Source organism: Pseudomassariella vexata (assembly GCF_002105095.1).
Source record: "Pseudomassariella vexata strain CBS 129021 chromosome Unknown BCR38scaffold_3, whole genome shotgun sequence".
NCBI lineage: Eukaryota > Fungi > Ascomycota > Sordariomycetes > Amphisphaeriales > Pseudomassariaceae > Pseudomassariella > Pseudomassariella vexata.
In genome coordinates, this window is record NW_024467958.1 from 1,161,774 (window position 1) to 1,174,790 (window position 13,017).

Genomic DNA, 13,017 nt, shown 5'->3' on the forward strand with positions numbered 1-13,017 from the left:
AAAACAAATTCCAACTTGAGAGATGACCAATGATTTCGGATCTTGTGTCTGACATACTGCTGGCGACTTGCAATACTCTCCCAGGTTTGGCGTAGCATTCTCATGTCGCACTGCCCATCTCTGGGATCGCCATTTCTCCGTTCTCACGTTTGTATTTGGACATCATACCAAACTGAGACGAAGTCACATGAGCACGAAAAAACCTCCCGACCACGGGCCAGAGTGATAGTCGTACTCGTTCGTTGCTCTATATGATGCCTGAAATGTGACATGACAGGCAACCCGTCAACCAACCAACCATTCGACCAATGTCTATCGTCCCAAAAGCAAATAATTTTGCACTTGTATGCAGAAAACCCTGTAGAACTGAACTCCACGCTATTCGCTTTGGGTATCACCGGTATCTCATCCTATTCGCCTGCTTTTCAAAGAGAAATGCAAAAGAAACGCAAAGCCAAGTAGATAACCAATCATGACATGAACGACGTTTCATCGAGACGCCAAAGAAATCAAACAATCCGCGATAGCCGGCACGGCAGTAAGTGCCACGGTGATTGCCCCAAAGATCGTCATGGACAGCGCTGAGTACGCCGTGGCGCTCGAGTCCCGCTCAATCAGGTGCGCCGTGCCCATGGCCGCAGCATTGATGCCCACCGCGATACCCGCAGCTACCACCTTGCAATTGCTGCCGTGTCCCGCTGCAGCAGCATCGTCGTTCGCCCCTTTTTCCTCATCGCTTGCGCAGACGGTCATGGCGGGCTGCTGTAGCTGTTGGGGTCGATCTCGAATGCCGAGCCAAGCGAAGAGGAAGTCTCCCGTCATCTGGAATAGCATGCCACTGAACACGACGAGCGCGCTCATGAGCGTGGTACTTCCGTTCAGGTTCTGTACGGCGGGGACACCGAGCGCGATGGTGACGTTGCGGGCGGCGAAGGCGAGGGCATCGGGCTGGGCGAGGCCCATGGCGTGCGCGAAGATGACGTTTAAGAATAAGTTAATGGTGGCAAAAACCATGGACGTTGAGAAGACGGTCGTGAAGCTGTTCCACAGCTCCCGTCGATACTCGAACATCTTCAGCCCCAGAGACACGATGCCCGCGTCCAGGAGGGCTTGGGCCAGGTCGCCCGCACCAATGTGAATTTGGGGGTTGTGGTCCGCCGCGATCTTGGACACGATGCTGGCCCAGGAGCGCTCGCGGCGGAAGGCAGAGAGGATTTCGCGCAGGGAGCGATGGGTTATGGCGGCTTTGATCCAGAAGAAGGCGGTACCGAGCATGGAGGTCAGGAGGACGGGGTTGAAGAGGATGACCAAGGTAGACCGGAGTCGGGGACGCAGCTCCAGGGTTTTGCACGTCTTGAGCGAGCGTTGGAACAGGACGGTGATGATCCAGAAGCTGGTGAAACTAAAGACCTCAAGGGGCATGTCGTACTCGGCAGCACAATACACAGGCAGGCCGATAATGCAGAGCAGGAAGAGCGAGATCCAGAGCGGTGTCGTACTGGCGAGGAACTCCATCGCCCCGGGGGCTGTGCTGAGTGTCTCGAGCGAGGACAACGACGCATTGTTCATGAGGACCGTAGTGAGCTGCGAGACCTGAGAGATGCGTCTACCACTTGCATATTTAGAAGGGAGCGGCGCTGGTCCTGGGGATGGCTTATGGTTCTCCTCAGTGTCGAAGTCATTGGCTCGCTTGCGCAGGCTTCTCAGGCACTCCTCGATTCGGAAACTCCCAATAGCAAAGAGAAAGCAACCGATGTAGCTGATGAGGCTGGTTATGACTGGCACATGTGCGTAAGTTCGACCGAACCAACACGCTTCGTTATTATGTGAGTACAGGCCAACTTACTGAAAGCACATGCAATCTTTGGGACATCGGTACCGGTCTCGATGTGCTCCTTGCTCAGCATGATGAATGATGCAACGAAGCCAAAAGACATGTGGCGGCCGAGAAAGTCGGTCTGGATAGATTGCTCCGTCAGATTTGGATGGCTATAACCGGCTTTGGTGGAGGTGTATACTCACTGGACCTTTCAAGTGTCTGCTGTAGCAATCACCCGTGCCTCCGTGGATGAAGTTGGCAAAGAGCATCACGGTCAATACCAACAGCATCACTATAATGGAAGCGGGAAGGTTTATCTGGTGGTTGTCGAAGGTGAGTTGTATAGGTACAACGATTAGTTGGTTCAGCGGAACGAACAGGATTCCAATCAAGGCATTCCTGTATCGTTTGCCCGTGCCGGGAGCCCTAAGGCTCCGGCATAGTTGAGACACCCAGGTCATAGTCATGGTGTTTTATCAGGGGTAGAGGTGGTAGAAGGAGCCAATGAGGGAGCACGGGTATGCTGGAGTGAGGTGGATGGGGATGGCTATCTGGAAGCGGAAGGTGTTGTCTTGAAGTAATCAGAAGACTGAGACAGTTTCCCGGAAAGCCGTTGGAATTTATGGACGGCCAACCGTTTCCAAATAATATACACAAGTTCACCCAACATAACCTGCCATCTGCCTTTGATAAACTGCGGTACATCTGACCCGCCAGTGCCGCGGATGAAGGCAGATGAGGACCCATGAATGGATGTACAAGCCCCCTGAAAAGCACGAAAACCTACCCGATGCCTCGACGAATCGAGATACAAGATCGATCATGTTGGGACGACAAGAGAGAGGACGGAAGCATTGCGTCTCACGCATCGCATCTGGCAGAAGTAGGCGTCCGGGCGTGCCAGGTCGGGCGTGGAACCACAACAAAGACGGTAATAGGGCTCGGCGTACAAACGGAACACTCGCACTTGCCACGACATGCCATCCCAATATACTCGCCCCACAGGTAGTCGTCAAGGCCCGGCGTGCTCGGCTACTGGTCACTTCTGACAGAGCCTTCGGGGAGCATGGCGGATGCGGGTCTGCGCATAGTAATGCACTTGCATACTCCGAATCTAACGGCCGTCATCAAATCTAGAGGCTCGGCGGCCCCCCTTGGCCCTTTGCCCCCAAACAGGGTTGTTATGACAGGAATGCTGGGTGTATATAGTGATGCCGCACTGGGCAGGACAGACACTAACCTTGCCAATGCTACTTGCGGACGACAAAAGGACCCCTGGTAACATGTATACTCAGGTGCGAACCACTCGGCCACAAGCTACGTCAGTAAAACAGCGCCGAATCTGCGAGAAGGGTCCAAGATCGGGACCATCAAGAAGCACGAGACCTTTTCGTGTTCCATTTCAAGAAGGAAAAAAGGAATATCGAGGCACAAGAGGAAGTACGTCGACCGCTGCACGTTACAGTGGCACATATTCGAAACTGCTGGCCATTCAGCGACGATTGCTGCAAACAGAACGTGGGACAGCGGACAGAGTGGGAACCAACAGGGTCTACCCCCTACATGAACTGCTGGTTGGGCTTTGATTCCAGGGTTGAAATTGAGAGAGATTCGAGGCAATTAAAGCTGAAAATCCAGAAAGCCTTGGAGCCACAAACATGAGGCAAGGTGGGACGGATACTTGTTAGTGGTCTTGGTGGATCGGAGTTGGGGACAGCATTCCAGGCACTTGCGTCTTTACAGTCTAAAATTCACAGGCCGATAGCTAGCGTGAACTCGGCTACCAGACCAATAGCAAAATAGGAGGGACTCTAGCAGGCTTGTCAAGTCCGGGGCGTTGTCTGCCAGCTGCAGCTACAATTGCCGCCAGCCACCCGATGATGGTACCAATGGAGCAAATTGCGGCGACGGCATAGATTGAGCGAGGCTTTCACCTGCAATCCTACGGATGCTTGCGGCTCCAAGCCACGGGCATCCAATTTAGGAACACCAACTAGAACCAATCTGTCATCATCTTGACGCATTTAAACGCACCTGGCTATCAAGAATCACAGCAGGGTGCATCGTTGGTTTTCATGGCATGTGACCCGTGCTGCCCTGGCACATGGGGAGCGGCTTGGTTGGTCCGGCAGACGAGATGCCACTTTGACGCGGAATGCCGTCCCTGGCCCGACACGACCTGGATCAAGCTTGTGCTTGTTACCCGCGAACCACGACATGGGACTGGATGCTACTTGTCGCAACCAGCAAGAAGATATGCTGTGTAGCTCGCGTGCACCTGCACTGGCCGAGTCTCACTTTGATGCCATAGACGACCGTGGAAGCTCCTTTGGTCTACGAGGCAAGTCGCATTCTGTTGCACGAGGCGGAGACGGGCTGCCTTTATAGGAACCAACAACCTTAAATTCCTGGTCCGACACGGTCGCCTACTCTGGCCGGGACATGAGGGAAAAGGCGGTGCCAATCTGAGAGAGAGAGAGAGAGAGAGAGAGAGAGCGTCTGCCACGTTTGCCTTGTAGCGGTCTGGGTCAACTTGTCACTTTCGGCCCATCAAGGGTCGAAGTGGACGTCCGTTATTTAGAGGTAATGGTTGATCAGTCGTTTCTTGTCGTCTCGGCCAGAGAACAAACGGCGGCTCAAACCCGAGTGCGCGGGGCCAGAGTGGACAAATAATTCATGAAAGTAAACCAATCAAGAAGGCGTACACAACGGAGACGTCTTCAATATGACCGATCGATTCAGTGTGATATATGACTGGGAAAAATGATCAAACAGCTACCAGTAACATGGCTTGGGAAAAGAAGAAGAAGCAGTACCATCCAATACTACTTGGGAGTATTTGATTGCAGCGATCCAAGCTTCATTAAGTGCGGCCGAGGGGTATCCAGTGTCTCCCAGCGCAGATGACTTGACTCACCTGAAGGAACGAGTTAAGAAATGTGTTGTCTCAACTCTCTAATACACTCTGTGCTCTGCTCTCTAAGGTCCGGGCAGTCCCCCCCGATCAAAACAATATCCCGGAGCCACTGTGGCTGCTCTGTGGCTGTACATACGACGAAGTACCTGACGGTTAGCGCAGCCGATAATTATCCACTAGCGCTTTCCCTTCGCTTTCCAAGTACTCATCAGCCCTCAAGTAACATTTCGGACCATTTGCAGTTAGCATTCTCTTGAGCAATCGCTCGGGCTTTCTTCGATTTGGTAAGCCATCAACAGTTCAATCAGGAGCAAGATGTGGAACTGATCAAATATACTAGGTTACTTTGCGCCCCTGGCACGCGGCTTCGGACAGACCCGCTGCCATCCCAACAGACTGACACTCATGGTTTCCATCGTCGCATGAATTGTTCCATGATTAAGGTCATTGATCGACACTGCTGCACCACCTCATAGCTCTTCAGCTGTCGTTGTTGTTTTCGTTTCTTTTGTAAGTATCTCTGTTCTTGGTAATCACAACTAGTGATTTGCCGATGACAACAGACTCTTTACTGACCGGGGTATCCTGTCCACTTGAAGGAGAGTTGCATGACTATTGCCAACATGCCTCTGCACCCGAAGCACAAGAAGCGTCCTCAGCAAGATGAGGAAGCTCTTCCAGATGACCTGATTGCCGCGATATCGGGCAGTGATTTCGAGTCTCTTTGTGAGAAGCAGATGGGCAAGGAATATCCAGGCTGGAAGACTGAACTGGTTCAGCTCGCCCTCAAGGACGAGGAGATCTTGAACAAGTTCGCTGATTACAAAATGCGTTCTGCGATCAAATCTCGGGAATCTGCCTCCAAGCAGCTAGATGCAGATGAGATAGCATTGTGAGTGTTAATGGCCATCCGTATGCGCTGTAGCTGACACGAGTCCAGCTATGAGGAGCTGAAGAAGAAGGGAGAGTTTCACAAGATACGAGCATCAAATGAGGTGTCCGACGGCAGTACCACCATCCATTCAGAGAAAGTTCGTGACGCAATCGAATCCATGGATACGTACACGGATGCAATCCAGCAGCACTCAGAGGCCCTACGCACCCATATGGCACGGCTTTCGGCTTCAACCCACGCCCGCGACGCTTGGACCGACGAACAAGGCACCGCACAACGAGCCAAAGAGCAAGGCTTGTTGGAGACCAAGGCAGAGCTTGATGAAGGGGTGCGTCACTCGCCCCAACCGTTCAAAATCAGTCAACACCCACAAGCCCTTCCTGACATAGATAACAATAGATTCAGCAACTCGATGCTATGATTAAGGATCAGGCTCAAGATGCTCTAAGGTTCATCCAACATATCGGTCACATGCTCCCAGTACCCAAGGACTTGAAATTCGAAGACTCTGGTGACTCTGAAGGTCGGGAAGAACCTTGGGAGTATGATCACCTGCTGGAAAAACTTCAGGCTCTTGGTTGGGAGCTCTCGTTCGACGATCAGCATAAAAAGAACGATATAATCGTTACAATTGCACGCCGCTACGCCAACGAGTACGTGTCTGTAGTTTAGTGTCTGTGAAAACGAACTGACAACATGCAGGGAGGTGTACATGCTTGTGCAAGGATGCAGAGCCTCGCTGGATTCTGCATTCCGCGAGGCCACGACCACATACGCCGACACTTCACCCGCCGTTTCTGGGTACAAGCGTGCTGTAGAAGCTGAGATGATCGCCATCATCGGAGAGATCCAGTCGCTGTGGGATGAAGTCGTCCCAGTCGCTCATATGGCGGTGGAAAAGCAATTGTTAGAGCCAATCCTGAGACGAATAGATGTCACAACAGAGAGAGCGATAACCTTCCAGGGAATTGTCTCGGTCTACGTGGGTTCCTATCCTGGTGGCTTCGAGTTTATTGTACCTGCTGACCGGCCCTAGATTGGTGCATGTCTGCACTACATGAATGCACGCCTCGAAATGCTGGTGAAACGTCTTGAAACTGCTGTCTATCATCACCACAGTCTCTTAATTGCTTTCCAACACGCCAAGAACGCAACGCAGGGCAAATCAACTAATGGCGGCAAAGTGGCCAAGACACATGAAGCCCAAGATGCAATGACCAGTGGAAGTCGACAACCATCTGCTCTCGCCATGGTTGAAAAGTCCCTGAAGACTTTTGGGAACGTTCCAGTGGATGTATCATTCTTCAACCCTCACACAACACCCGAGAAGCAAACGACGAAGCTTAATGAGTTCGTGCAACAGCGTTCTGAAAAGGGTGATGATGCCTTCTTAAAAATCCACCAACTTTTTGAGTCGGCCATCAAGGCCAAACTGCACGAAAGCGAGCTTGGCCGCCAGATGCTCGTGGACTGTATCGTGGCTGACAGTCTCATCGACTACGAGGCCCGCAGCGGAGCTATGCGCGATGGCATCGCTGAGGAGTCTATCAATGCTCTCCGATCGCACGGCGATGAAATCGGACAATTGCTAGGAAAGCTGAAGTTGCCGTTTTCAATTGATATTCACGGCTCTCACGAACAGAGACCACCCACCACCCTCTGGCCAATGCTTAAGAGGCTGCTGCAAACACTCGAGGGCGAGAATAGCCAGACCTGCTACAGACCTGGCTCTACCAGGGAAGACACATCATGTTTGAGATGCATCGAGACCCTGAAACTTGTGGACATGGTACGCACTTGGGGTGAGCTTCCCGAGTTCAAGAGCACTTACCCATCGACCAACCCCTCTAGGAATTCCCGATGTGCACGGAATTGAGGATATGACTTACTGGCAAGGTGCCTTGGTAGTGAGACATCTAGGGCCAAGGCTATAGCTACTATAAGGTACAGAGAAGCACAGTTGTTGGAGTACACGGGATCCAGCATGTTCGTGATGGTCGTCTGCGTTGGCGATCGGTTGACAACTTGGTCCCCTTTTGTCGAGATACCCCTTTTCTTGTATTCCGCAACGTTGGTAAGACATTAGGATCCCGAGTACACGACTGTAATTAGGATTGTGTGGTAGGACGTAGGATCAAGAATTGCTGTATTAAATGATTATTACAGTACCCTGGTGCCGTATCCTTTCCAGGGACTTGCCTCCCCTCATTGGTCACCGGGTCAAACGAACTTGTCACGCTCCATTGTTGCTGATTACCTTCCATCTAGACACTAAATATCATCCCGAGACAGATACCTTCATGGTTTTTCTCCTTGCTCATCGCCACCCACCAAACCCACATGAATCCTCCGAATCATCTTCTGCACAGGCCGATAAACCCGCTCCTCAACCCCCAAATCCTGCATCAGCTCCCCAAATGACTCTTCGCCCATGGGCGTCGCTGCCTCGTTCTCATCAACAAGTCTCAACACCGTCCTAGCAAACCGCCGCTCTGTCGAGGCATCCCCACCACCATTTGCATCCAGCGCAACCTCCACCATAGCCCCAAAGATACGAATCCAAGCCAGCACGACATCATCCGCCATGGTCCCCTCGAGAAACCGACACTCCACAGTCCTGGGATTCGTCCTCGCCCTTTCGTCTTCCTCGCCAAAGGCGCTGAAGTTGAACCCCAGCCGGCGGTAGGCCTTGCCCTCGCCTGACATGAGTCGACCCAATTTGAGGTGCGAGGGGCATGCCCAGATGAGGCGGAGGGCCTGCTTGTGCTTTGAGCATTGGACTTCTCCGCTCGAAGACAGGTAGCGAGCCACGGCAGGATCAAGACCATCTTCCTCGAGAAGATCGCGCAGGCACGGCACAGGGGCACAGTTCGTGTTATCCAGCTCTCTTGCAAGCCTGCTATGTTGCCGTGCGGGAGAGCTCCAGGTATAGACATGCTCGTAATTAGGCGACCTCGGATCCTTGACAAGACGCAGTGCCGGCTCAGCGAGCCAGAGCAAAGCAGCTATGCGCTTTAAGCTGGGGAGAGAGAAGGGCTGCCCATCCAACCGGCCGACGTGGACGTGCACTTCGCACGTGTGGTTCAGTACGATGTGGTACCGCTTCCGCAAAGCTTCCAGCACGGCTTGTATGGCAGGAAGGGTGTTGCGGTCTTTCCAGGACAGTTTGGGGGAGTTGATCTCCACGGGGACCCACAGGAGGTTGGGGGGGTGGCTGTTGTCAGGCTCGGCCGAGTTGGCTTTCTTGACGATCCAGTGCGTGGCCCAGAATTCACGCTCTTGGCTGCGGAGTCTCTTGACGTCGCTGCTGCTGATGGCGTTCTGGCCGGGGATTTCGGTGATGAGGTTGGCGATCTTGCGCCAGACGTGGTGCCAGAGTTTTAGGCGGTCTCGATCATCGAGGCTTTCTGCGTCCTTGATGAAGTCTACTACTTCCAGAGGGGGGCTTGCATGGTGTTTGAGACTCCTTGCGTTCCGTGGCAATAAAGGGACGAGAAATTTGAGCTCGGCGGCGATGGCGATATATTGGGCCGTGTCACCACGATGAGCCAGATGATCCATAACCGTCACCATCCGTGGAGAATTCGCACAGCCGGTACTTATGCACGGAGAAGCTGGTGATGTGCAGGTTCGGGTCGGGCAAGCTGTCATATTTTAGATCTATGTTTCCGCAGATGGTGTCAACGGCGGTGATGGGTCGTCACGGCGTTTCCATTCACTCGAATTTTCACGTTTGCGGCTGCTTGCATTTTAGGGTAAGGACCCGAATGCTTATCAGGGGTATTGCCCAATGTGGATAGGAGTAAATAATAGGCTCAAATAACGTATTTATATGGCAGATGGAGGGAGAAACGTGAGGATTCCACGACGGGGATATTGCGATGCGAAACGACCTGTCTGTATCGGCATCAACACCGCAGCTCTACCATCTTTTTCAACCACCAATGACCCACGGCAAAAATACATGCATGAGGGTTTTCCCAGTCTATGATATGAATTACAAAGCAAGCAGTGAATTATTCCCCATTGGTAGGTCGTGGTCATTGGCCAAGGGGCCGTACACGTCGTCGAGGAAGATATCTAAAGTATGCAAGCCGCATTGCATACTACGCACTGAAACAAAAGCAACCATGCGCCCAGAGCCTGTTTTAATACCTGGGCAATCTGCACCTATACGCTTCTGGTATAAAGGGGTGTCTCCAATTGGACACCCAATCTCCTCGTCGGGAGCAAAAGTCCGGGACTTGGACGAGATGCGGGTGGTTTCAGCCCAATACGGCACGAAAGTAAACTCGGTGCCTATCTACTACTACACGCGTAGCACCGACTTATACCTCGAGAAAAGCTCATACATAAGAGCCATAAATCAATCAGCCGGTGGGGATTATGACTATGGAAGCTGTGATATGACCCCATAAAAAGCCAAGCCAACGGTGCTCGTACACGCACATTCAGAGAGGAGACATACATTGAGCTACAGATGCGTCTGTAGATTAATGGACGTAGAAGAGGGCGCTGCTTGTCCGTTTAATTCTACTCGACCCTGCATTTCGGGCACCTGATACAATCTTCTCCCGAGCAAGCGTACCCAGGACCCCGATGTTACCCGCTATGGGGACTATAACCAGCGTCTGACAGTGGGGTGGCCAATAATCGCGCATCCTGCGTCTTGTCAGAAGTCCTCCCATTCCACCATGGCTCGTCCACGCATGAAATCTGAAAAGGGAACAGAAAATGGATAGAAGAGGCAGTGGCAGACTTGACACATGCATGTAGACGGAAATGGCTCGTTCCACCTGTCGATCTCTGTGATAAGATAGCCAGCCCACAGCTTATATACGTAACCATGCAGTCCACCCCAGTCCACCCGTGTCCAACGGCATGGTAGTGTCATCACGTGCAACAAAGCGGAAATAAGCCCGCCAGAGGCATCAGGTCTCGACTTCTACAATTCTTTGGCTCATGTACATCATTGCCACCGAAACATCTGCGCTCAGGACGGCTTATCATGGCTAACTACACTTCAGACTTGGCCGTTGCTCGGGTTGGGAGTCGCGGCGGAAATAACTTCGCAGACGCTACATCGACGCAAAAGCCTCGAAGCGCGGTAGAAATGGAATATAAAGAGGATACGGCGTGATTTCATGGAGCTACCAGAGTGTGACTGCTGACAAGGTTACCAACACTGCAAGCATAGACTTGCCGGCGTAGAAGAGCGACTTGAAAAACGATGAGTACTTCAAAGCTTAGTGGGATACAGCTATAGACAAAAGCACCATCAAATACAGCCAATCAAAGAAATCATCACTAGTCCCATGTTATTTTCCGCAATGGTGGATATAATTCTGAAGCCAACAATTCTCCTTCAACGCTACTTGCGATATTTCTTGGGCTATCCCAGTAAGAATATTTAGTGCAATTACGCTTGTGTGTAATTCCATCCCTGTCTACGACTTACCATGTTCCAGCTTGAGAGTGCTACTACCGGAACGACGGCAGAGTAATCTTATCCTGGTTGTTTAGTCACAGGCGCCCTAGTTTAGCAATTGAAAGCATAAAAGACTGATGTCCCGTTGCAGATGCTTTGTGACGCGCGGAGTTTTTGTAGTGGTATGTACACATGGATTAGGCATTGCGACATGTCCTGATCCAAGCTGCCAGAACCTCCGAGATCCTTCGCCAAACTGCGATACAGTCGGTAAATAGGACATGTAGCAACATGTTTACTGTGGTACGGCTGTTTGCACTGTGTTCAGATCAAACAGGATCATCGGGGGATGGGCATGTTGTTCACCATGTGGTCGGTCGGAAATAGCAGATGCTATGAAGCATACTCTCCAGCTGCTGAAACAGATCGTAGTATGCGCGTCCAGGAGACTACTGGCGACAACTCCTATAATACCATCTTCGAGGTGGAAGGTATGACGGAGTGCACGACAAAACCCCGCACTTCGCCGATTTAGCCAGGCAGTTGACCAACCCAAGAAAAACATACATCTTGACTGTATTCCCACCTTTGGCTTCGAATACTACCCGTAGAAGCCAGAAAAACGCGACGCGGTTGTCCGTGGTGAGAACGAAAATTCCACAAGAACTTCCTTCTGTTGTCCTTCAAACCACCTCTTCCAGAATTCTCTTGGCACATCCGGCGCTAGATCCCCTAGCCTAAAATATTAGCATCGTATCCGGGCTAGGCCTGAAGCTGTGTGCCTACAAATGTGCTCCCCGAATCTTGAACAACGAAAGATGTCTGCAACTGTATACGAGTCCACTGGATGCATATGGACAATTATCTGCTGAGTTTGACTGTATTGGGACACATGGCTCTACTTTGAATGATCAGACAAGGCAGCTGACAGCTCTCCGGCATGCGTCATGGTTCAGCATGAAGTGCATGTATAGACGAATCCACCTTCCTAACGAGGAAGACTCGTAGAAGTGTCTTGGACCGTCCGATCTTCTTGTGGTTGCCGCCGGCCATGTTTCACGTCGTCGGGACCTCCTAGAGATTATAGAAAGAGCAATTTGAAGACCTTCTGCGATAACCCGGTGTATACCCATGCCTGTTCATGTAATGCCGCTAACGGGTGAGCTAACAATGGCCGGTTTGAGACCTCCATGTCAATCCCCTTAACCTAGGTTGCAAGGCAGACACTGTATAGAGTGTGCAGCTTGTGTAATCGAGTCTTTCAAGGGGGTGCCCTGAAGATTCGCGAGGCTGCTTTGTTGTCTGAAAGTCTAAAGCGCGGGCTTGAAACACTACTGAAAACCGCGTCCGAGTAGGGCCACTGGCGCTGAATCACCCCCCACGCCTCTAGTTTCAAGACCTGACTGGACCTACTCCGAAGTATACTAATTTCTCCCCAATTGACCCCCAGGTGGGATATGCCTATTGTGTTCACGTATATTCAAGAACGATACCGGTGAGATTGACAGACGATCAATTTAGTTTACCATGTGGAGTCAATAAGACCTGGAGTTGATCGCCCGGATCATCGCTGATCGATCTGCACTCCGCGATTAACTCCTGAGACAATCGCCTCCAAACCCATGCCCGGGAAGTACCCCGCCAAGTTCCAGCCCAAAGCTCAGGTACCCCAGCCGCTTAGTCTCAGGTTTCGCCTCAAACACCTGCAGTTGCAACATCACCAGTCTTCCTAGAGATGTCGAGGGGCCACACTCTGGCGAACATGGGACGAAACGGTCGGACTAGCTGCTCAACCCCAAGGTCAGAATAAATCATGATTCACGGCCAGGAATGTATGTTGGTTGTCCTCGACACTTGACCTATGCACAACCACTTCCATTCCATTCGTTAGCAGAGCTGTGCGAAGCCAATCTATTACATGCGCTATATACCATTCATTGATTGATCTGTATACCATG

At 51.7% G+C, this 13,017-nt stretch overlaps 3 protein-coding genes across 3 annotated transcripts; 1 reads left to right on the forward strand and 2 right to left on the reverse strand.

Annotated features, from left to right (window-relative positions):
- Positions 1-475: 475 nt before the first annotated feature.
- Positions 476-2,477, reverse strand: BCR38DRAFT_133243 (uncharacterized protein). The gene is made up of 3 exons (XM_040853564.1): positions 2,023-2,477; positions 1,847-1,958; positions 476-1,778 (listed from the first exon to the last, which is right to left on the reverse strand). Exons 1-3 carry the CDS (start codon positions 2,284-2,286, stop codon positions 490-492), a joined length of 1,665 nt encoding a protein of 554 aa, XP_040718767.1. The 5' UTR covers positions 2,287-2,477; the 3' UTR covers positions 476-489.
- Positions 2,478-4,904: 2,427 nt separating this feature from the next.
- BCR38DRAFT_423402 (uncharacterized protein) lies at positions 4,905-7,812 on the forward strand. Its single transcript, XM_040859588.1, has 7 exons — positions 4,905-5,020; positions 5,077-5,246; positions 5,336-5,628; positions 5,677-5,959; positions 6,031-6,284; positions 6,334-6,613; positions 6,668-7,812. Exons 3-7 carry the CDS (start codon positions 5,345-5,347, stop codon positions 7,505-7,507), a joined length of 1,941 nt encoding a protein of 646 aa, XP_040718768.1. The 5' UTR covers positions 4,905-5,020; positions 5,077-5,246; positions 5,336-5,344; the 3' UTR covers positions 7,508-7,812.
- A 165-nt stretch (positions 7,813-7,977) lies between these two features.
- On the reverse strand, positions 7,978-9,168 carry BCR38DRAFT_304936 (uncharacterized protein; the record flags this gene model as incomplete). The annotated part of the gene is made up of 1 exon (XM_040854601.1): positions 7,978-9,168. A coding segment is annotated over one exon (1,191 nt), but the record flags the coding sequence as incomplete, so codon positions are not given.
- Positions 9,169-13,017: the final 3,849 nt, after the last annotated feature.